The 23966-nt window shown below is 40.5% G+C and overlaps 2 protein-coding genes and 1 long non-coding RNA gene across 3 annotated transcripts in view; 2 read left to right on the top strand and 1 right to left on the bottom strand.

Annotated features, from left to right (window-relative positions):
• The window catches only part of MTMR10 (myotubularin related protein 10), a 46249-nt gene extending 38502 nt beyond the window's left edge, over positions 1-7747 (top strand). The window contains exons 13-16 of the mRNA XM_012642709.1: positions 1952-2121; positions 3129-3299; positions 5001-5183; positions 5784-7747. Of these exons, the coding sequence (XP_012498163.1) occupies positions 1952-2121; positions 3129-3299; positions 5001-5183; positions 5784-6380 (1121 nt within the window). The 3' untranslated portion in view covers positions 6381-7747. The remainder of the gene's footprint in view (positions 1-1951; positions 2122-3128; positions 3300-5000; positions 5184-5783) is intronic.
• Positions 7748-8433: 686 nt separating this feature from the next.
• LOC105808935 lies at positions 8434-8947 on the top strand (the record flags this gene model as incomplete). The annotated part of the gene is made up of 1 exon (XR_001137408.1): positions 8434-8947. It is a non-coding gene; the product is annotated as an uncharacterized LOC105808935 (long non-coding RNA).
• A 1059-nt stretch (positions 8948-10006) lies between these two features.
• Positions 10007-23966, bottom strand: part of FAN1 (FANCD2/FANCI-associated nuclease 1) — a 33336-nt gene continuing 19376 nt past the window's right edge. The window contains exons 8-13 of the mRNA XM_012642692.1: positions 22595-22759; positions 21986-22136; positions 19303-19406; positions 18340-18534; positions 17565-17693; positions 10007-10144 (exon numbers count right to left, since the gene is read on the bottom strand). Of these exons, the coding sequence (XP_012498146.1) occupies positions 10007-10144; positions 17565-17693; positions 18340-18534; positions 19303-19406; positions 21986-22136; positions 22595-22759 (882 nt within the window). The remainder of the gene's footprint in view (positions 10145-17564; positions 17694-18339; positions 18535-19302; positions 19407-21985; positions 22137-22594; positions 22760-23966) is intronic.

Below are 23966 nucleotides of genomic sequence, written 5' to 3'. Positions count from 1 at the left end.
TTTCTTTCTATTTTTTTTAGTAGAGACCAGGTCTCGCTCTTGCTCAGGCTGGTCTCGAACTCCTGAGCTCAAACAATCCGCCCGCCTCGGCCTTACAGAGTGCTAGGATTACAGGCGTGAGCCACCACGCCCAGCCTTCATTGCAGTTTTCATTTGCATTTCTCTCAAACATTTCATCTTATTGAGTTATAAGAATTCTTTATATTTTCTAGATATAGGTTCTTTATATCTTTATGTGATTTGCCAATATTTTCTCCTACTCCGTGGCTTTCTTTTAATTTTCTTGATGTCTTTTTAAAATTTTTTTAATTTTGGTGAAATTTACTTTATCCCTTTTTTCTTTATGGGTCATGTTTTGAGTGTTATATCTAAACTGCCTAATTTGAGGTCATGAAGACTTTCTTCCATAACTTTCAGGATCATCAAAAAAAGGCTACTGGGATTTTTGCTAGGAATGTGTGAAATGATAGATCAATTTGGGAAGAATGCTTGCTTTATTGAATCTGCCAATCCATGGAATGAATGTCTTTCCATTTATTTAGATCTTCTATTTTATCAGCAATGCTTTTATAGTTTTTATTGTATGAGTCTTTTATTTATGTTGTTAAATCTCTTAAGTGTTTTATTTTTTATATTACTGTGAACACAGTTGTGTTCTTAATTTCATTTTCAGGTTTATTGTATACTCAGATCGTTATTGTGTATAGCATTCCTGTGACCTCACTGAACTCGTTTATTAATTCTAGTATTTATTTTGTAGATTCCATAGGATTTTTTACATACAGGATCATTTTGTCTGCAAATACAGTTTTTACCTTTTTCTGATATGGATGCCTTTTTTAATTTTAGAGACAGAGTCCCACTCTGTCACCCAGGCTGGAGCATAGTGGCACAATCTTAACTCACTACAACCTTGAGCTCCTGGGCTCAAGAGGTCCTCCCACCTCAGCCTCCCTAATAGCTGAGACTACAGGTATATGTGACCATTCCTGGCTAATTTTTTTATTTTTGTAGAGACAGAGTCTCACTATGTTGCCCAGGCTGGTCTTGAACTTCTGGCCTCTAGCAATCCTGCCTTTGGCCTCCCAAAGTGCTGGGATTGCAGTCATGAGCCACTGCACCTGGTCTTTCTTTTTCTTGCCTAATTGCTTTGACTAGAGAGCCTCCAGTACAATATGATACAGAAGTGTCAAGAGCAGACAGCCTTAACTTGTACCTGATCTTGGGAAAGCATCCAGTCTTACACTGTTGAGAATAAACTTAGTTGTAGGTGTTTTGTAGAAGCCTTTGATCAGTTTAAAGAAGTTCCTTTCTATTCCTAATTTACCAAGAGTTTTTATCAGGAATGAATATAGAATTGTGTCAGGTGCTTTTTCTGCACCTGATGAAACAATCACGTTGGTTTTATTCTTTATTTTATTGATATGGTGCATTACTTTGTCAAATGTTAAATCAACCTTTTATTCCTGGGATAAATTCTTGCATTCCTGGGATAATTTGGTTTACTCATACTTTTATTAGTGATTTTTACATCTGTAATCATAAGGGATATTGATTGGTCAATAGCTTTCTTCTGATTTCTTTGGTTGGCTTTGATATTGTGGTAATTGTTACCTTATTGAAAAGGACAAATTTAAAAGGAGGGAAATGTTTGCCACCTTTTCAGGTGATAGGGGACAATCCCATTTCCCCCATTCGCCTCTGAAGGTGGAGTTAGTTGTTGCCACGTGGAGTTAGTTGTTAGCAGAAAGATTACTTTTAAACACTAATTTAGTTTACCTAAAAATCTGTAATATTTTAGAGTTGCTGGAATCTGGTAAAATTTCCTCATACAGATTATTTTGAAGGCAGCCTAGGTGTAGAACACTAAATTATCTACTTTGCCTCTACTTCCCTTTCTCTCTCAGCATTTTTCTATGTAGTAATCCTTTTCTTTCCATTTTATTGACAGAGGAGGAGGGAAGAGACTTGAGCTGTTTTGTAGCCTCTCTTGTTCAAGTGATGCTGGATCCCTACTTTAGGACAATTACCGGATTTCAGAGTCTGATTCAGAAGGAGTGGGTCATGGCAGGATATCAGTTCCTAGACAGATGCAACCATTTAAAGAGATCGGAGAAAGAGGTAACCAAGTCTTCATGCCTTATTATCTGTCTTGAAGGATGTACAAGATAAAATGTGTCATATGTAAAGAGATGAGGGGGCTTTTTAAAAATAATTGCATTTAGTACAATTTTTCTTCCTCAGTCCAAGGTTAACTAATGGATTGGAATTAAAATTGAGGTACTTATTATAAAGATTATTGTAACTATATAGATGAAATTTTTTTAAAGTTATCTATTGAATTTGCGTAAGTTGAAAACTACCTGAAGAAATTCTGCATTAACTGCTGCAAAGCAGATAGCAAGCACATTAGATGTTTTAAAAAATCAATTTTGGAATATCACATTTTCTAAAAATGGGGCACATGGGTTAAGGTGGAAAGTTTGAGAGGGCCATCTTTGTAAAAGCTGTGGGGTTAGTGGCTGCCGTGGACCTGTAGTTAGGCTGCGGGAGGCCTTGCAAATATTTTATAGGCAGGTCAGCTCAGTTTTTAGGGGGCTGTTTCAGAGAGCACCATTTCATATAAAGTAGCTGTCATCAGCTGCTGCCCTCAGGGATACATCAGATGACCTAGGTAGATACCAAACTGTTTTCTGAAATTCGGAGTCGTTTTCTGAATGCTGAGCCTATAGGATCAACCAAAAGTTAATTATAGAAGTTGGTCGAGTTTTTTGTTTTGTTTTATATTCTAAAGAATTGTTTCTAGGACATGGTTGAACATACATTTTGTTCTTCCCCATTCATATGGTGGCAACCTCTTCTTCTGTTTGCTTTGCCATTTCAATTTGGTATACTTATTGGGCAAATAAGGGCTGTGATGTTTATCACAGTCAAACATACTTCTTAGGTTTGGCATGAGATGTGTTTAATCTATTCATGTCTCCTTCGCTCAGTTTAGGAGCCATGTGCTTTAGGTTTAGATGTTTTCTTATTAATCTCTTCCTTAATGTCAAGAATAAATTTGAAGATAAATGTGAACAGCTGAAGGATAACATTAGATAATCCCATTGTCTGTCTGTATTTGCCAGTCTCCCTTATTTTTGCTATTCTTGGATGCCACCTGGCAGCTGTTAGAACAGTACCCAGCAGCTTTCGAGTTCTCCGAGACCTACCTAGCAGTGCTGTACGACAGCACCCGCATCTCACTGTTTGGCACCTTCCTGTTCAACTCTCCTCACCAGCGGGTGAAGCAAAGCACGGTAGGCAACACTGTGGCTGCGGCTACTTTTTTCCTTTTTTTTTTTTTAACAACTTTATTGAGATATAATTAAAGTATAATTAACTGCCTATTTTAAATATATAATTTAAAACTATCTTCCACTGTCAGCTATAATTTGGACACAAAAATCTAGAAAATTATTTCATTTTTATAATTAAACATTTTATGTGTTTTTCTCTAATGTAAATTGTTTATAATAAACCAGTTTAAAGATGTAAATTACTTAACCACCTTAATTGTTGTGCTTTTGTTAGGTGCTGGTGGTCAGGTACTGTGTGTGGAAAATCTGATCTTTCTTAGAGATAAATATTTTTGGTTTTCAGATTTTAAAAAGATGACTTTTTCGATATACTTTCTTGATGGCCATTAAAACAGGTTGGGTTTATGGTTTACTAGATTTCAGTTCTTAACAATACCATTTTCTAAAGCAAATGAGTTATTTTTTTATATATGATGAAATTTCGGATAACTAAAAAATGTTTTAAGTATACCTGTATTTGGTACTTAATGCATTTATTTGAAATAGAAAATTTCATAAAATTTTAAAAGCGTCTTGTGCTATTACACAGCTTATTATATTTGTTGATGACTCCATGCTACCTTCATGGCGGGGAATAAAACCTGGCTGTGACGTAGTGGTGGCCTCCTCACTGCTATACTTTTTTCCTAATAACATTCATCCTTTGCCTTTTTTCTAGTTTCCAAAGAAATTCTTGCTTTTATTGTCAAAAATTTGGAAAATACTGAAAGGTGCAGAATAGAAATAAGACTCGTTTCCCACCATCCAGAGACTCAGTATTGGGGATATTTCTAGGAACTATTCCAGGGAACTGTTCTGTATAAACTGCTGTGGTAGCCTGCTATTGTCAGCCAGCTAAGATGAGGGTCCTTTCTCCATCTTGCGAAATTTGACTACATAGAGATGGTCTGGGCTGCCTTCCAGAGTAGCACTGTGTCCTCCTCCCCAGTGAGGTGGCTGGCTGTCATCCCATAGCCATGTGTTGCCTCAGTTTGCTGTGGTGAGAAACCAAATCACCAGTCTGCACCAGCCCGGAGTGAGGGCCAGTGGTGGGCCCCTGTGAATAAGGCGCCCAGCCTTGGTACATGGTCTCTGTGGTCTAGGACCGCAGGGGAGTTGATTCCTTCCTCCCTGCTCCAAGGCTGTGGTCCAAATATTTGAGTCCACTGGCTAAGTGAAGTGTGGCTCTCCACTTAGAAAACAAGGTATAAAATCTATGGCAGTGGTGGCCATCCAAAGATTGTATTAATCCACTTACCAGCAGGTCAGTGCTTAAATATATGTAAAAGTAAAGTGCTACAAGTATAGAAATAACTTCAACACGTTTAAGACTTTATGCTATCATGTTAGCGAAATTTTACTTCTCTTAATAGCATTTTCATTGCCCAGAGGGCGAAGCTTCCTTGGGGCTCTGAGGCAGAGAGCGCACTGAGCAGCACACGCCCTGTTCATGCAGAACATCAAGTGCTTCTGTGAGCAGAGAGGCCAGGAGCATCTCTCCTCTCTTGAAGTGGAAGCACCACTCTCGTGGGTTTTGAGTGCTCTAGTTCAGAACCTTTAACCTGTATCATGATGAATGGCTTATCCGAAAAAAAGGAACTCGTGAAAAAGGAACTTTGGTTTTGCATCTTTTCACAAATGTTCCAATATTTTATTTTGCAGGAATTTGCTATAAGTAAAAATATCCAACTGGGTGATGAGAAGGGCTTAAAATTCCCCTCGGTTTGGGACTGGTCTCTGCAATTTACAGCAAAGGACCGCACCCTTTTCCATAACCCCTTCTACATCGGAAAGAGCACGCCTTGTGTACAGAACGGCTCTGTGAAGTCTTTTAAACGGACAAAGGTAAATTACACCTAACAAAACCTGATGTTGGCTCACACAGAACCAAACGCATCTTTTTCAGAACACAGGGCATTAAAAAGTAGAGTCACTTCCCACAATAACACTGCTAATGCAGATTTTGGAGGGATCACTCCCTTTTTAACCGAAATGACTGTATCTTCACTTTTCTTCATGGTATCTGAGGCCCACAAAGCCCTGATCAAGTACCTGAGAGTTGGCAGGTTGTGGCTCTGGGCCTGTGAGCCCCATTTCCTGAAACCCATCCAGTCTGCTCGTTTTTCTTTCTAGAATCAGCCAGGCCTAGGGCTTTTTTTCCTAACCCAGTAGTCTTAGAAATTTTCCCTTAGGCAAATTAATGAATAGGATGTACTTACCTCCCTACCCCAACTCAGGCCTAGTGTAGAGTCAATACCTAAAAAAGTTGCACTCCAGGGGAGGAGGATTAGAGTAAGTACTACAAGGGAAAGGATGAAAATGTTCTTTGAGGATGAAATGCCATCAGTTTTTCATGATACTGAGTTTATATTTGCCATTGTACCTTTAGTCTTTCTAAAAAGGAAAGCTCCAGGAAACTAATGCTGAAATCTCTCTACTGTACAGAAAAGCTACAGCTCCACACTAAGAGGAATGCCATCTTCCTTAAAGAATGGAATCATCAGTGACCAAGAATTACTTCCTAGGAGAAATTCACTAATATTAAAACTAAAGCCAGACCCTCTTCAGCAAACTGACAGCCAGAACAGTGACATGGAACAATATTTTCGAGAGTGGTTTTCCAAACCAGTCGACCTGCATGGGGTTATTCTGCCACGTCTCTCTGGAACACACATAAAACTGTGGAAACTGTGCTACTTCCGCTGGGTTCCCGAGGCTCAGATCAACCTGGGCGGCTTCATTACCGCCTTTCACAGGCTGTCTCTCCTGGCTGACGAGGTCGACGTGCTCAGCAGGATGCTGCGGCAGCAGTGGAGCGGCCCCCTGGAAGCCTGCTACTCGGAGCTGGGCCAGAGCAGGATGTACTTCAGAGCCAGCGGCCCGCACGACACCTCAGGGACACCAGAGTTTCTGTCCTCCTCATTTCCGTTTTCCCCTGTAGGGAATCTATGCAGACGAAGCATTTTAGGAACGCCATTAAGCAAGTTTTTAAGTGGGGCCAAAATATGGTTATCTACTGAGACACTAGCAAATGAAGACTAAAATGTAGTATTTTCTGAACATTTTGAGGGAAGCTGTAAATTTTTTTCTTCGGAATGAAAATTGTTAACCTAGGCATTTGAAGCTCTAATAACTTTATATGTAACAATAGTTGAAATTTGCACTAATATTTAAAAACTTGTTGAATCATGCTTCCTTCACACTTATTTTAGAAGAGAGATGTAAATTTTTTGTATGTCCCCTTTTATTCTAGATCTGGCTCATTTTTAGGTGATTTGTAGGCAAACATTCCCCTATTCTTATAACTGATCAAACTAATCAGGTTTTGTCTGCATCCATTTTTCCTACTATCTACTAAAGGTTACCTGATGCCTGCCTGGTCAGATTAGCAACCCAAAGGAGCAGACAACAGGAAAGTTAAGAAATTAGTGTTTAGTATATTTCTAGAAAAATCTGATAAAACCCTCAACAGGCTTTAGTAGGCATTCATGTATTTCTCTGGTCACTGTCTGTCGTCTCTAATTGAACTCACCTGATGAAGAAGGTTCAGTGTTCTCAGGCCAGAATTTATTATTTTAGATCACCTCGTTTGGGACCTTAGATCACTGTGTTTTGAAATCGTGAGTTTGCTTTTAACTTTATGGGACTCACTTTAAAATGATATGCACTATTAACTTTAAAGCATTTGCTGTAGATAATATAATTAAACCTAGAAGTGCCTTTCACATTAATATTAAGGTGTGAATATCACAGAGGAAAATATTTCACTTTTTAAAATTAGGGTGTTGAAATCCCACTGCATATTGGAAATAAGTTTTTCACACTAAGCTTCATAGCCAGGAGGCCCCAACGCCACATTCCTGTTCCTCTGAAAGCTGCTGAGGACACAGGGGCCTGGATGGGCTACTCCTCAGGCCCCCCTTGCAGCAGGTGCAGCCCCAGCTCTGGCAGGTCAGTGCTGTGGACAGGAGAGTGCCGTCTACGCCAAAACCCACCCTCAGAGACAGGGCTTTCTAGGAGGTGGCGTGGGCTTTCCCATCCGCACTTCCAGTGTGGTAAACTACTGTTGGCACTTCCCCTTGGAAATAACTAATGAGGTCACAAGTTGGACAGCAGCACAGAAGTCCCCCTGCTCTCAAAGTTCTTAATGCTTAGGAATAGAATAAGAGAAATAAAAATGAACTTCTCTCAAAACACTGCTATTTTAATAAATAGCGACATTAGTGCTCCTCCCACCCCCGGCTTTTGACAGCAACATTAAGAGGGGACTGAGAGGCAGACAAAGGCGTTTTCTTGAGCTGAAACTCCCTAATTTCCAATCCGTGTGATAAGAGCCTAGCCAAGCTGTAGGGGTCAGAGCTTAAGTTTCTTATGGCAGTGACATTTAGCAGCCCCGCTACACACACCCCATTCCCTGTTTAAAACATGGATGTTTTCAAATTTGTTAGGAGTTTCTTAAACTACCATCTTAAGCTTTTGAAATTTTTTATAGTAAAGGGTCTAGTTAGTGTATTTCCTTTTCTAAAACAAGTTTTTTCAAGATAATATCTTTTACATGTACTGAAAGCTGTTCCTATTTGAATTATTTGCTTTTTAAAAATTACATCTCTGAATATAACAGAAATTCATCTTGTGGATACACCCAATGTTTTTGCCAACTTGTTGCCTAGAAAATAAGGGCTATTTTCAGTTTATATAAAGAGAGCTATTACATTAACATTTTATAGTCCTCAGCTGGAAACTAGCCCTGATTCCCCTTAAAACACCACAGCATATCCTGCCATTCAAAGTGTAATAATTCTCCCTTTTTCATTAAGCTGCTTTTTATCATCACAAATTGTTTTTGGATTGAGCATTTTTCTCTATATAATTTTCTTCCCTCAACATTTATTTCAACTTCCTTTAGTAATTTTTTTGTTAATTTACAAGTTTAAAAAGAATTAGGTACTATTAATACTATTTTAAAATAGAAATATGCATATTTTTGTATGATAATCAAATGTAGCAAACTATGTTTTTTGTTTTTTTGTCAGACAGTTGTTATATGATTATTGTGCATGTTATATGTTTATTGTGCATAATATGAAAAACAACTTTAACAGCCTTAAGTCAGGCCATTGCTAAGTTGCTTGGTGCCTCTGCTGGCAAAGGGACACTGGTGGCAGAAGTGTGGTTGTGCAGGTTGCACTGCAGACAGCTCAGTACTCACTGTTCCCACGGCCCTGCACGCAGAGCCTGTGCTGACGGAACGCCACGCAATGCCCGACAGCGCTGGGCTTTCTAGTCTTGGACATAAAGATGTACAGTGTCTTACTGTTATTTTATGGTGGAAGCCAAGTTTAAAACCAAAAATGTCTAACTTTATTTAAGGAAAGGATATTAATTTGTACTAACAGAGGGTGAAAACTGTTCATATCCTTCAACAAAATCTGCTTGCTGTAGCAGTAACCTCAAGTAGTTAAAACTTGATTTTGAGAGAAAACTAAAACCTTTGTGCCTAAAACTGATGACTTGAGTTCAAGTGGTATGAGCAGGAAGATATGAGATCTTGTTGTTCAACAGTAATGAATGTGAAGGGAATTTTGACTGCTAAATAAAATTTTCACAGCAGTTTGTTGTAGTTATCAATATGAAATCACCTGCAAGAACACAGTGATAGAAGACACGAAGGCATCTTCTCCCACTCATATTTCTGTGTCATCCACGTGACTTTTCCTCTTGCCCTCTAAAACCCAGGTAGTTATCAGTAACATTTTTAACACCTATATTAAGAACTCGCTGTCGTTAAGGCCAGGTGAGTGTTAATGGATCATACCCAAACTGGTCCTTCCATTCAATAAATACAAAAACTAAGGAGTAACATTTCCCCAAGAAGGTCTCAGAACAAGTCAATGAGACTGGGTTCCACGTCCCTGACTCCTGGGCCTTGTGTTTGGATAAGTCACCTTTCTACCATACCCTTCCTCAGCCTGAGGCCCTTCCAGTGGTGGTGAGCAGCCCTGTTTTAATTATACTGTCAACAGAGAAAACACTCCTAATCTATTTACTAGGGATGCTCCTAAGAAGAACAAGGGACAACTGCCTCTGATAAAGACTGTTCGTTCCCCTAGTGATCCAGGCCCAATTGGTAAAAACAAGCATTTCAGATGTCATAAGTTAAATAACTTCATAAGAATTTGCTTTTTTGATTCCTAAAGAAATTAGAATTTCAACTGTTTCTGCCCTTATATAATCATAAAAATGAGAATGTTTAACAGTTAAATGTATAAAGCAGTAAATAAAAACAGATAAAGAATCTCAGTTCTAATATACCTATTGGAAGGAAATATTGTTTATGCTACTTTTATAAAAGACTTAAAGATTTGAATCATTTGTTTTGTTTTTCTCCAGCTTTTCTGCATGTCTCATAACATGCATTCAGCTCCTAAAACCACCAAGGTTTTGTTTGCCCTTTTAAAACGTTCATTTCTACTATGTGGCATCAACAAATAGTACATACAGGCAAACACCAAGCATTGTGATACACAAATGCACAGTACGATGATGAGTCATTAAACTGTCAGGTTTATAACAGACAATAACAAAATCAAAATTAAATGTAATAATGCTTTATACTTTTGAAAGTCTTACATCATTGTATGACCAGCTATCCCCCAATTCCTTAGCATTTAGCTAAGGCCTTTGCTCTTAGCGCCAACTGCAACCACGTGACAGACTTCTACTTCAGCCCCCAACTTCTGCAGTTCATCCAACCAGATCATTTGCTTATGCGAAAGACGATCATTGGGGCCTTTAACTTCCACCAGCTGGAGGATAAATTTTTAAAAAATATTAGTATCTTGTTGAAACTGAATAACCATCCAAATAAGTTATAGTAGTTTTCACTACTATAACTAATTTTCACTAAACAAATATTTAAGTGGTTTCTTCTATACCACTGTCTTTATATATAGAACAAATATGTATATAAACAGTCCTTGACTTAACAATGGTTCAACTTAAGATTTTTCAAGTTTAAGATGGGGCGAAAGTTATATGTATTCAATAGAAACTGTACTTCCAATTTTGAATTTTGATGTTTCCCCAGGCTAGCAAGAGGTGGTACGATAGTGTCATGATGCTGAGTGGTGGCACATGCCACAAGCTGCAGCTCCCGAATTAGCCACATGATCATAAGGGTAAACAACTGATACTCCACAGTATACTGAGTTGCCTCATGATTGCACCCAACTGTAGGCTAATGGAAGTGTTCTGAGCAGGTTTGAGGTAGGCTAGGTTAAGCTATGATGTTTGGTAGATTAGGTGTATTAAATGCATTTGCAATATCTTCAACTTACAATGGGTTTATCAGGACATAACCCCAACATAAGTCGGGGAACATCTGTATGTAGCTAAGAATTACCTTCAGAAATATCTCTAGTCTACAGAAACTAGATAGTTCTTCACAGAGAATTAGTAAATTGATTTAGCATAGCAATTGAAAAGTTGTTTTAAAGCATGCAATGGATTGTTAAACCCTCCAATTACTTTGTTACCTTTGCAATTAAATCTAAACTTCTTGACATGATCAACAAAACTATAGGGTCTAGCCCCTGCCAACCATTCCAAAGGCCCCCTTTCAGCTTCCTGGAAGAGACCAGCCTCTTCCCCACCCAAGGGCCCTCACTTCACACTTGTTTTTCCTTCTACCTAGGACTTTCTCCCTGTTCTTCATATGCTTGACTTCTTACCTTTCAACATTCAGCTTACACTCATCTCAGAGAGGTCCACCATACCAATCAGTAGAATCCTTCCTATACACTTCTTTCATGACATTTATTACAAGATAATGTTTATTACTATCATTGCCATGAAGGCACGAATTGTGTCAGCTTTGTTCACTACACATTACTGAACTTGAAGAGACAATAATAAAAACTATCCTACATGAAGTATAAAATAATTTTTTTTAATAAACAGCATTCAGCAGCCTAATAGATGTTTAATTAGCATCCCCAAAGAGGAAAGAAAAATATTTGAATAAATAATGGCTGAAATGTTTCCAAATTTTATGAAAACTATAAACCCAATGAACCAAATTCAATGAACCCCAAGCACAGAAACTTCCTACCACACTAAGAAATACAATTAAATTGTATAATCAGCAATAAAGGGAATATCTTAAAAGCAGCCAGAATTTTTAAAAGCCAGAGGAGAAAACAGATTTTAGCTGGACGCTGTGGCACCAGCCTATAGTCCCGGCGGAGGCAGAAGAATCATTTAAGCCAGGAGTTCAAGGCCAGCCTAAGCAACACAGTGAGATCCCGCCTTTAAAAAAAAAAAAAATACAAGGCCAAGTGCAGTGGCTCACACCCGTAATCCTAGCACTCTGGAAGGCCAAGGTGAAGGATCATTTGAGCTCAGGAGTTTAAGACCAATATGAGCAAGAGTGAGACCCCGTGTCTACTAAAAACAGAAAAAATTAGCTGGGCGTGGTGGCTTGTGCCTGTAGTCCCAGCTACTTGGGAGGCTGAGGCAGGAGGACTGCTTGAGCCCAGGAGTTTGAGGTTGCTGTGAGCTGACTCCATGGCACCCTAGCCCGGGCAACAGAGCAAGACTCTGTCTCAAAAAAATGAAAAATAAAAAAAAATTTAAAAATCCCACAGATTTCTCATTGGAAACAATGCTACCTAGAAGATTGTGGTCTAATATTTTTAAAGTACTGAAAGAAAAAAATCTGTCAACATAGAATTCTTTGCCCAAAGAAAGTATCTTTTAAAAACAAAGGTGAAGTAAAGACTTTTTAAGACATACAGAACCTAAGTACAGTCATTCCTCAATATCCCAAGGGGATGGGTTCCAGGACCCATACAGATACCAAAATCCACAGATCCCCAAGTCCCTTAATATAAAACGACACAGTATTTGCAAATAACCTATGCACATCTTCCTGTATACTTTAAATCATTTCTAGATTCCTTACAATACCAAATACAATGTAAATACTACATAAATAGTTATACGGTACCTCTTGTTTGTATTTTTTAATTGTTATAGTTATTTTTTATTGTTTTTATTTCAAATATTCAACCCACGGTTGGTTGAATCCCTGGATGCAGAACCCCTGGATACAAAGGGCTGACTGTAACTCATCACTAGCAGACCTGCACTTCAAGAAATGTTACAGAAAATTCTTCAAGCAGAAGGAGAATGGAACCCAGGGGAATCTGGACCTATACGAAGGAATACACGGGAATTGGTATCTACATGAGCAGATATAAAGGCTCTCACTAATCAACTGTAGAAAGCAAAAGTAATGTGTCATAGAATCTACAACATGTTGAAGTAAAATGTACGAAAACACAAAAGCTAGAGGGAAGATATAAAAATATACTGTTGTAAGGTTCTTTATACTATACATGAAATTGAAAGTACATATCACTTGAAGGTAGACGACAAGTTTAAGATATACACTGTATGCCCTAATACAACTACTTAAAAAAGCACAACGAAGAGTTATAACTAATAAGCCAATGAAGGTATAAAATGCAATCTTTAAAAAAGGGAAGAAAAAGAGGGAGAAGGGGAACAAAAGAGAGACGAGACAAACAGAAAATAAATATCAAGATTTAAAGCCAAGCCTCTCAAGCCTAAACGTAAATGTTTCAAACATCCCAATTATAATAAAAGGCAGACGTTGTTAAGGTGGAGTCAAAAGTAAGACTCAACTATATGATGCCTACAAGAAACCCAAATTAAATATAAAGATAAAATAGGTTAAAAGTAAGAGAACAGAAAAACGTATCATGTTAACACTAATCGAAAGAAAGCTGGAGAGGCTGTATGTTAATAATAGCAGACAAAGTTGGTTTCAGAGCAATGGTCATGTCATAATGATAAAAGGGTGGGTTCATCAAGAGGACATGATAATCCTAAAAGTGTAAGCATCTAATAATAGAGCTTTAAAATACATGAAGCAAATATTTAGAGAAATACACAAATCCCCAATTTTAGTCAGAGATGTCAATATTCTTCTCTCAATGATCTATCAAACAAGTAAATAAAAATCAGTGAGGACATGAGCACTATCAACCAAGTTGACCTAACATTTTTAAGTATTGCCCCCAACAAAAGCTGAACACACATTCTTTTTAAGTGCAAACAGAAGATTCACTAAGGCAAACCATATTCTAGGCTATAAAACAAGTCTCAATAAATTCAACAGGATTCAAACCATACAAAATATGTCCACTGACTAAAATGGAATTAAATTACAAATCAATAGCAAAAAGACAACTGGAAAATATCTAAGTATTTGGAAACTAAATGACTCCATTCAAATTAAGTAAGGATCAAAGAAGAAATCAAAAGTCAAATAAAATATTTTGAACTGAATGAAAATGAAAACATATCAGATTTGTGAGATTCAGATAAAGCAGAACTTAGAAGTAAATTTAAAGCACTAAACGCCTTTAGAAAAGATGGTCTTAAAGCAATGACCACAGTTTCCACCTTAAGAAACTAGAAAAGGAAAAAAGAACAAATTAAATCAAAAGCAAGCAGAAGAAAGGAAATAATAAAGAACAGAGCACAAATCAATGAAATAGGAAACAAATATAATAGACAAAAACCAATGAAACCAAAAGCTGGTTCTTTGAGAAAAATCAATAAAATTGATAAATCTCCAACCAAAATAATCAGAGAAAAAAAGAGAAAAGATACAAATTACCATTATTAGTAATAAAAGTATCACAGAAATAAAGATTCTACAGATATTAAAATGACAATACGGAAAAAAACATGAACAACTTTATACAAATAAATTCAGCAACTTACATGAAATGGAAAAATTCCTTGAAAGACACAAACTACCAAACCTCAATCAATCAAGAAGAAACAGATAACATGAATAAGCTCTATGTTGATTAAAAAGAAATTTAGGCCAGGCACAGTGGCTCACACCTGTAATCCTAGCACTCTGGGAGGCCAAGGCTGGAGAACTGCTTGAGCTCAGGAGAAGACCAACCTGAGCAAGAGCGAGACCCTAGAAAAATTAGCCAGGCATCGTGGTGTGCGCCTATAGTCCCAGCTACTGGGGAAGCTGAGGCAAGAGAATCACTTGAGCCCAGGAGTTTGAGGTTGCAGTGAGCTATGATGACACCACTGCACTTTACCTGGGGTGACAGAGCCAGACTCTGTCTCAAAAAAAAAAAAAAATTTAATTTATAGTTTTAAACTCTCCCAAAAGGAAAACTCCAGGCCTATATGGCTTCACTGATAAATTCTACCAGAGATTCATGGACTAATACTGACTGTACACAAACTGTTCCAGAAAGCTGAAAAGGATACTTCCCATCCCATTCCATAAGGCCAGTATTACTCTGGAACCAAAACCCAACAAATATATTATATGAAAAGACAACTACGGTTTAATATCCTTCATGCATACATATGCAAAAATTTTTAACATTTTACAAAATCAACTCCACCATTATATAAAAAGGATAATACATCTCGATCAAGTGAGGTTTATCTGATAAGTGGAAGGCAAGTTTGAGATTCAAAAACCAATGTAGGCCGGGCACGGTGGCTCACGCCTGTAATCCTAGCACTCTGGGAGGCCAAGGCTGGAGAACTGCTTGAGCTCAGGAGAAGACCAACCTGAGCAAGAGCGAGACCCTAGAAAAATTAGCCAGGCATCGTGGTGTGCGCCTATAGTCCCAGCTACTGGGGAGGCTGAGGCAGGAGGATCACTTGAGCCCAGGAGTTTGAGGTTGCTGTGAGCTAGGCTGACGCCACGGCACTCACTCTAGCCCGGGCAAAAGAGTGAGACTTTGTCTCAAAAAAAAAAAAAAAAAAAAAACCAATGTAAACCACATTGTTAACATACTAAAGAGAGAAACTAAATAATAATGTCAACAGATTTTTTTAAAAATAATTTAACAAAATCCAACATTAATGCCTGATTTTAAAAAACTCTCAGAAAACTTTGATGTAGAGGGAAATTCCTTAATCGGATTAAAGGTACCTGCGACACACCTGCACTTAACCTGATCTTCAATAATGAAAGACTAAGTGCTTTCCCCCAAGATCAGACACAAGGCAAGGATGTCTAGTCCATTTATAATGTGCCTTTTCCACAAGGTGCAATCAGGCCAGAAAGGGAAAAGAAAGGCTTCGAGACAGGAAGGGAAGAAGTATGTTGTTATTAGCAGACAATCTGATTGTCAATGCAGAAAATCCAAGGAAACGTACAAAAAAGGTCCTAGAACTAATAAGTGAGTATACCAAGTTTCCAAGTGAGTATACCAAGTGAGTATACCAAGTTGTTGAGAATACAAGATCAATATGCAAGAATCAATTGTATTTCTATACAGCTGGAAATTGAAATTTTAAAAAACAATACCATTTAAATAGCATCAAAAATATGAAATACTTAGGGATCAATATGATAAAAGATATGCAAGACCTATACACTAAAAACATTGCTAAGAGAAATTAACGAAAAATCTAAGTAAGTGGAAATATATATTAATATCATGCTCATTGATCAAAAGACTCGATACTGTTAAGATATCAGTTCTTCTCATATTGGTCTACAGATTCAACACAATCCCAATTAAAATCCCAGCAGAAATTGAGAGGGCGGCTTTATAATTCAAATAAAAATGCAAAAGACAGCCTTCCAAAGTCAAAATGGAAAACAAAAAAAGAAGATCCAAACAACTCTGAAAAAGAACAAAGTTACAGGACTTACACTATCTGCCTACAAGACTTAAGTAAAGCTACAATAATGAAGTAAAACAGACAAACAGATCAATGGAACTGAAGACAGTCCATAAACAAACCCACACATACATGGATTACTGAGTTTTGGCCAAGATGCAAAGGCAATTCAGTGGAAGAAGCGCAGTCTTTTTAACAAATGGTGCTGAAACAAGTGGATATCCATATACCAAAAAAAAAGAATTTCAGTCCATGTCCCACACTATATACAAAAAGTATTTCATATTGAATCATAGAGCTAAATGTAGCACCTAAAACTACAAAACTTGTAGGACAAAACAGAGGAGAAACTCTTTTGTCACCTTGGATTAGGCAAGTATTTCTGACACCAAAAGCATGAACCATTAAAGAACAGGTAAACTGGACTTTGTCAAAATTTAAAACTTCTGCTCTTCAAAAGATACTATTAAGAGACAAGTCAGCACAGAGCTAGTGATCCATAACAGTGAATCCTATTGTATTGGTCTTTTAATTAATTGCAGTTACAAATGATGTTTTATACATCTTGGTAACCCAACAGTCTAATACGGCCCCTGGTACACTGTTAGTGCTGAATATAGGTCTGGTGAATGAGTGCTTGGTAAGTACACTGATTGACATACTGGAGAGAGATGAATCTGAGGATAGGCATTAGGGAAATTTAAAAGTAAATGCCATTAACTTTGTTGTGCTGTCAAGTATTCTTCATTCTATCTATCTAACTAATTAGGGTATACTTTAAAATAACTAAAAGAGTGAAATTACAATGTTCCTAACATAAAGAAATGTTAAATGTCTAAGGTGACAGATACCCCAATTACCCTGATTTGACTAATTCACACTGAATGCCTGTATCAAAATATCACATGTACCCTATAAAGATATATAACTATTATGTACCCATAATAATTAAAAATAAAAAAGTAAAAGTAAATACCATTAAAAAAAGAGACAAGCCACAGACTGGGATAAAATATAACTCCCAGATATGAAATATCCAGAATATGTAATTTTCTTCTTTAATTTCACAACTCAATACTCAGACAAAAGCACTAGTGACAGCGGGGCCAGGCCTGGTAGACAATGTTTAAGGAGGCGCTCACTCTTGGGAGCTTCTAAAATAGCTCTTGGTGTCCACGCCCTGTGACCTCCTCCTTTTGAGAGTCAGCTGGGCTGGTGTCTTGTTTCTAACAACAGGATATAGCAGAAGTGAAGGAACATCACTTCCGCCATCACATGGTAAGCGACAGTGACTTCCCTCCTGCTCAGGCTCTCTGGCTCTTCTCGCTCTCCTGCTCTGGAGAAACAAGGTGCCTCATGCTGAGCTGCCCCCTGTAGAGGCCCACAAGCCCTCAGCCCAAAAGCTCTCAAGGATTCCATCTCGCCAAAAACCATACAAGAAATGCCTTGATCATGGCCTCTGATTCAGTTACTAATAAAATTATTAATACAAATTTGACTTTCCATTCTGGCACAACTGACCTTAAAGCGATGGCTTTGGGAGTTCCACACCACCAGGTCGGGGAGGCCCCCTCGGCAGTGTCGAAAGTCAGCAGCCAGGCGCCTACACACGCCACTGAGGACAGAGCCCCCCAAGCAGGAGACGAGATCCTGAACGAAAACATGTGGACGGTTAGCCACTTCCCTGTGACAGACGCCCTGAAACAAGCTCCAGGGTTTATGAGATAGAGACAAACTAGGTGTGTGGTTCAACACAAATGGATTCCAAGTGCACCACATGTCACTTTGCTGCTTGCACCAGGGCTCCAGAGCCGCTAAAATTCCCACTGGCAAGCTCTGGGAAATCGGGTCTCCTCTGGTCAGTTACCAGACTGATGGACACCCTGGGAAGCTGCTAAGGAAGAGGAGACTGGAATAAGCACTCATGAATATGTCAGCAAGGACTCGCAGAGGCCAACAGTTGTAGCGACAGAGAAGGTATCCTCCCTGCCACAGGTCAAGCAAAAAGAAGCTGTCGACTTGGGGGTGGAAAAGGCATAAATGGGGCTTTGTTAACACCCTAACATGTTTCCATCACTAATAGTGGCATCTGAGCTGTGGGCACAGGGTATCATCATACAGACACATACACACACACACGTATGTATACACACACACACAAACATATCTATATATAAATATGTACACGCACACATCTCGGTGTGTGCATCTATTTTGACACAGTTGCCAGAAAGACACCCAGCACTGGGGAGGCATTACTTTCTGACCAAATCCTACTGTGCAGGTAAACTATTACCTGAGCTTGCTGAAGAGAAGCGAAGCGATCCCAGCTAACGAGGGAAGCCACTCTGCCCTCCTGGGCCTGCCATGTGGCTGCCACCCAGGCTCGCAGGCTCTCCGCAGAAGCATCATGAATCAGCTGCAACCTGGCCTCAAGGGCGGGCCCTCTGCTTGTGAAGAAGCTGTCTGTGCACAAGTCCAGTGGGAATGCCTGTGACGTGGGGAAACCAAGCTCTCACACCGTGCCTGGAGAGCCACGCTGATGGGGGACTACTCAGTACCTATGAAATCTGGAAACTGGCCAAGTGGCTGATACATTCTTTCTCTCAAAAGACATGCAAAAACTATCTGATATATGTAATCTGATATAAAAGTAATTTATTACAATGGTTTTTCAGAGTAATAATTTGCAAAAAAAGCTTTTAGCTTAAATTGGTAGAACTTTTTTTTTTTCTCTTTTATTTTCCCACTTCAATAAGCTGTTTTTGTTTTTTTTTTTAATTACTGTTCTGGGCAGGGGTCGGTTGTTTGGCTGGTTTATTTTGTTTTTTTTTTTTTTTTTTTAATTACTGTTCTGGGCAGGGGTCGGTTGTTTGGCTGGTTTATTTTGGTAGCCCTGTTAGCAGGCACGTGTGACAATGATGTGAGAGCCACTGGCACAGTGCCCGGGCCATGAAAGGTGCTCAGGAAAGAATGAAGCTAAAGGTACTTTATACTAAAAGTTTAAAATATAATGTTATAGGTAAGGAAGACTTAAAGTTTAAAACTTAATATATACTTAAATTTTAAATTCTATTATTCAGATTTTAAAAATAAAAGTTATTCTTTCAGTGGAATTAGCACCATGATATAGGGATGATCCAAAAAACCGTATCAGAAAGACAGGTTTCTGATGGCTGCAGACAGGTCGTGCACAGGCGGGCCTGAGTCACAAACGTGTGCAGGAGAGTCTCCTCCGGGGACACAGTTACCGGGTTACCTGGTAGGCATTTCTGAAGACGTCTGGTATCCCATCCATGAAGATTACGTCCCACAGCAGGAGGCCATACAGGGTGCAGAAAGTGGACCCTTCCCCATGAATCCCTGAAAAATTAAACACACACAGAGGAAAAATCAGTTTTATCTGTTTTTTCAAACATACCACCTTAACCTACTGCATACCCAATTTCAAGGAAATAATAGAAATATTTTAGATTCAGAGGTAAATGCTGTTTTCATGCCATTCCTAGCTCACTTTTTACACTATATTTTTTATATACGGAAGCCCCGTTTAAGGGCAAAAATCTTAGTAATCATAGAAAAATTCAAATGAACATTTCAAAGCCACAAAGCACTGGTTCTCACACTCTGGTGAATAATCTAAAAAACATGTGTGAAAAAGAAAAAAAAAAGCCGATGCCCGCCTCAGGGTGCGAAGGTTCTGATTTAGTGGGGCAGGGCGGGGGCGGAATCTGCACATGGCCCTGGTGCAGGTGGTCCCTGGGCCAGCCCTGACTGAAGAGGCTCTTCCCTAAAGGGATTTCCCAGGAGGAGGCTGGTGGCGGATGCACCCATGTGTCCTTGGACTTAGCAGGTGCTGTTTCCATTCACCTCATCCCCCCAAGCATTCAGCTGCACTGGACCCGGCGTTTCCAATACTCAAGGCTTTTCCAGAAACCTTCGGTTTAAAGACCACCTGGTTCAGACGCCCCACCTCAGGTCACATACATATTTTACTAAACGGGAGACATCCTCAGAGAGAAATCAGGTGCCGAGGTCACAGAGAGAGTCAGAGGCAGGGTCTGGGGCAGAATGAAGAGCTTAGCCTATGTAGACCTATGTCCCCAAGCAAGTCCTAGCTGGCCCAGCCCACCCCCAAGCCTGTGCTTGTCTGCACATCAGCACATGTGACCAGGGAACACAGCTGCGTGGATGCTTCTCCCCATGTGACTACCTTGGTCAGAGGGGGCGCTATCACCAGACCCCTGTCCCAACACGCCCACGCTGCAGAAAGCTCCTGTGGCCAGTCCGACCCTGACAAGTATGGGCCCTCGTCCATCCAGGCGAGGCCACAGTGAAAAGAGGGAGCAAAAACAGACCAGGCAGCCCTGGCCTGTCTGCTTGGGAGCCTGGCACGCAGGGCTTCTGGCTCACCATGTGCCCACATGAAGGCACACTTGGGACGGTGGCCTGAGCCTCTGTCAGGAGTGGCATGTGGCCAGGTTCCCTCTGCCCTGCGTTCCTAAGCCTGTGCTGGGCCCTCTGTTCTGTCCCCTCTCAGTTCTAGCCCCTCATCCCTGCAGTCTGTCTCAGCAATTTTAAAGAAGAGCCCCAGGAACAGCAGGACTCACTCAGGCCTCCTGGCTGAAGCCAAGTCCTCTCATCTCTCTTGCCCAGCCAGGAATAAAGCTGGCACTTGATTTCCAGTCAGCTTTCTGTCCTGGTGTGTACACTGTTCAGTCTGGAAGGTGGAAGTCAGATCATCCCTGAACAACTGAGCAGCCCATGCTCTGCATTTGTATTGTAAGTGAAATCATTTTTGGTGAGGTCCTTCTGAGTAATTCAGGAATAACCTTCCCTGAAGGGCGTTCGAGATTGCCCTCACACAAAATCCCCTCTAGGATAAAGCCAGGCAGCAAGGGTTTGGCTCAATTTCACTGCATCAATTTTAACAAATGAAAAATATTTCATACAAAAAATATTTTGTATTCTGGAAAAGGGATGGCCCATCTGATTTTCAGGCTCACAGCTCAACTGGAAGCACACCAGGCGCTCAGGTGGCAGCCCACTGCCCAGCACACTGCCCAAGGCTTGCCCCCTCCTCCGGCGACAGCCCGGCCTCCACATCTCCCGCCACACATCTGGGGCCTCGGCTGCTCAGTCTTTCCTTTTATTTCTAACCTTTCCAGGTCTACGGCATCCCTGTCTTCACTGGTGTTTGCACTTCCTCCCCAGTGGCATCACCCTTCCCTGTAAGTAATAAACATGTTGCATAGATGGATCTTAACACTCATCCATGTTTTGAAAAATCCTGTCTCACAGTTGTCTTTCTCTAGTGCTCATTAATCTTTTGAACACTCAGGTGATACTGCAATAATGTCTTGATTTTCACACGTTTGAAGACATCAGTGTTTTTTAACACTAGTAACCCTACAGCCCAGGCCCAGGGAGAGTCCTGTCTAGACACGAGGACAGAAGGATTGGTGGGCATCCTCCAGGAGTGACCCACGTGAGCCACACAGCACGGACCCAGAGATGATGTCTGGGATCTGCTTCCAAAATCCAGGGGAAGAAGAGGGAGAGGACAGAAGGAGACTGAACGGAACTGAGAAGGTGCGTGGGGTTCACATACTATCCTTTCCCCTTCAGCACAAAGGCACGTGCAGTATCTTTCATAACAAAAAGTTTTTTATGAAGGAAAAAGACGAGAGCCAGGCCCTGTGGGTGCCTTCAGGGCAGCTGGCCTGCCCTACTACTTATCTTTGATAAGGGGCAGAAGGGGAAGAGGCTGCCTTTAAAAACTAGAGCTAGTAAAATTCTTTTCCACATCCCCCGGTCAGCAGCATCTTCTACTGTGGGCGGAGGACAGAGGGATGGCAGCAAACCACTACTGACAAACCAAAGAGCGACGCTGTTCACCCACACAGTGACTGGGTGGGACAAGAGGAATGTTGCTCAGTTACCCTGGTCAAAGCCGCTGCGTCTGTAATAGGCCAGTGCCAGCTCCTCCACAGAGCACAGGACTGTGGCGGGGGCGGCAGCAGCCCCAGCCTCCATCACAAACACAGACTTTCCCATCCCACGCTGCGGGCACAGCCTGCCCGTGATGGTCACCTGAGACGGCAACAGAAGAACGTCCATTAGCCTCGTGTCAGCGAAGGTCCCTTCCTACCCCTGCAGCCATGCACTCAGCAGAGCACGTGTGTCTGGCCCACACTCGCAGGCCTGCGGGGATGCCACAGCTGGCTGGCCCAGCCTGGGAGAGCCTTGACCACTGGAACTGCCCCTCAGGCCCCCTGACTAGCAGGTGAGACTGGCAGATGCTAGTTCCCACCCAGGAGTTTTGTCACTCAACCCAGGGTGTGGCCAAACCAGCCAGCCTGGTCTCAGCAGGAAGGAGGAGGTTAGAGTGAAAACGGGAGCAATGGCCACGTCACCGTCCAAAATGAGCATTAGACTGTTCTAAGTCTAAAAGAAAATACACATTAGAAACTGTTCTTAGTTTGCTTCCAGTCAGAAAAAAAACAGATAAATGTGTTTAAGTCCCAAGCGCCCAAAGGATATTTACTTACATGCCTAACATCTTCCACAGTTATTTCTGGTAACTGATGGAAAAGGTGCTTGTACTTTTTACAGCTCGGAGACTCCCGCAGGCGCACGGCTCTCTGGTAAAGCGAAAGACGGTGTCCCGTCCTGACTTCTGGATCTGCCAGCCCTTCCAGGATGCACTTAATCGCCTAGCAAATAACACGGTCACACGTCAGGATCATGAAAGACCCCACAGCAGCTTCCATTCATTCAGTCTGACGGGAAAGCCCACTGTTAATTATTCAGTTTTGCTAATTAGCAAATGAGCAAACAGCACTTCTAGAAATACAGCCTATTTCCTTAACCTTATGCTGATGTTTTTAATACACAGAGCGACTATAATCTTCACTGCAGATGTGCTGGAGCACAACTAGCCTGTTATCCGTGTGAACAGCGGATCCCAGAGGCCGCCCCTCATGATGCGTGAGCCTTGGGGCCACCCCTGCACCATGGGCTGGAGGAGACTTTAGAGGAAAACTTGGCTCAGTGGTTCTCAGGACATTCATCGCCTGGGCAGCTCTGGAAGAAAACACGTGTCCCACGCCTGATCCACAGGATGAAACTGTCCAGAGTGGGAGCCCAGGCATGTGGCCATGTCAGCACTCCCAGGTAAATCTCATGCACAATCAGAAACCACAGAGCCAGTCCACATTCCTTGTTTATAGGGATAGGAACCTACGGTTTGGAGGAGTTAAATGTATTTCCTAAGGCTATTCAGAGTCAGACAAATGAACAGAAATATAAAAAAAAAAGAGGATGCAGTGCTTGACCCCGAATTTTGGGAATTGAACGGAAAATGGAAGCTGAAAGTGGAAATCAAGAAAAGGCAATGGAAGAAGAAAGCACTGAAAAGAAAAAGGAAGTAGAGAAAAAGAAACGGTCCCGGGTTAAACAGGTGCTTGCGGACATTGCCAAGCAAGTAGACTTCTGGTTTGGGGATGCAAATCTTCACAAGGATAGATTTCTTCGAGAGCAGATAGAAAAATCTAGAGATGGATACATTGATATATCACTTCTCGTGTCTTTTAACAAAATGAAAAAATTAACCACTGATGGGAAGTTAATAGCCAGAGCTTTGAAAAGTTCAGCCGTTGTAGAGCTGGATTTAGAAGGCACCAGAATCAGGAGGAAAAAGCCTCTGGGTGAAAGACCAAAGGATGAGGATGAGCGGACAGTGTACATGGAGTTACTTCCCAAAAACGTTAATCACAGCTGGATCGAAAGAGTATTTGGTAAATGTGGCAATGTTGTTTACATAAGTATACCACATTATAAGTCTATTGGAGATCTAAAGGGGTTTGCCTTTGTGGAATTTGAAACAAAAGAACAAGCAGCAAAAGCTATTGAGTTTCTTAA

Source organism: Propithecus coquereli, unplaced genomic scaffold (genome assembly GCF_000956105.1).
Source record: "Propithecus coquereli isolate 6110/MARCELLA unplaced genomic scaffold, Pcoq_1.0 Scaffold184, whole genome shotgun sequence".
NCBI lineage: Eukaryota > Metazoa > Chordata > Mammalia > Primates > Indriidae > Propithecus > Propithecus coquereli.
The sequence above is the reverse complement of the archived record's forward strand: the minus strand, read 5'-3'. Positions and strand labels throughout refer to the sequence as shown.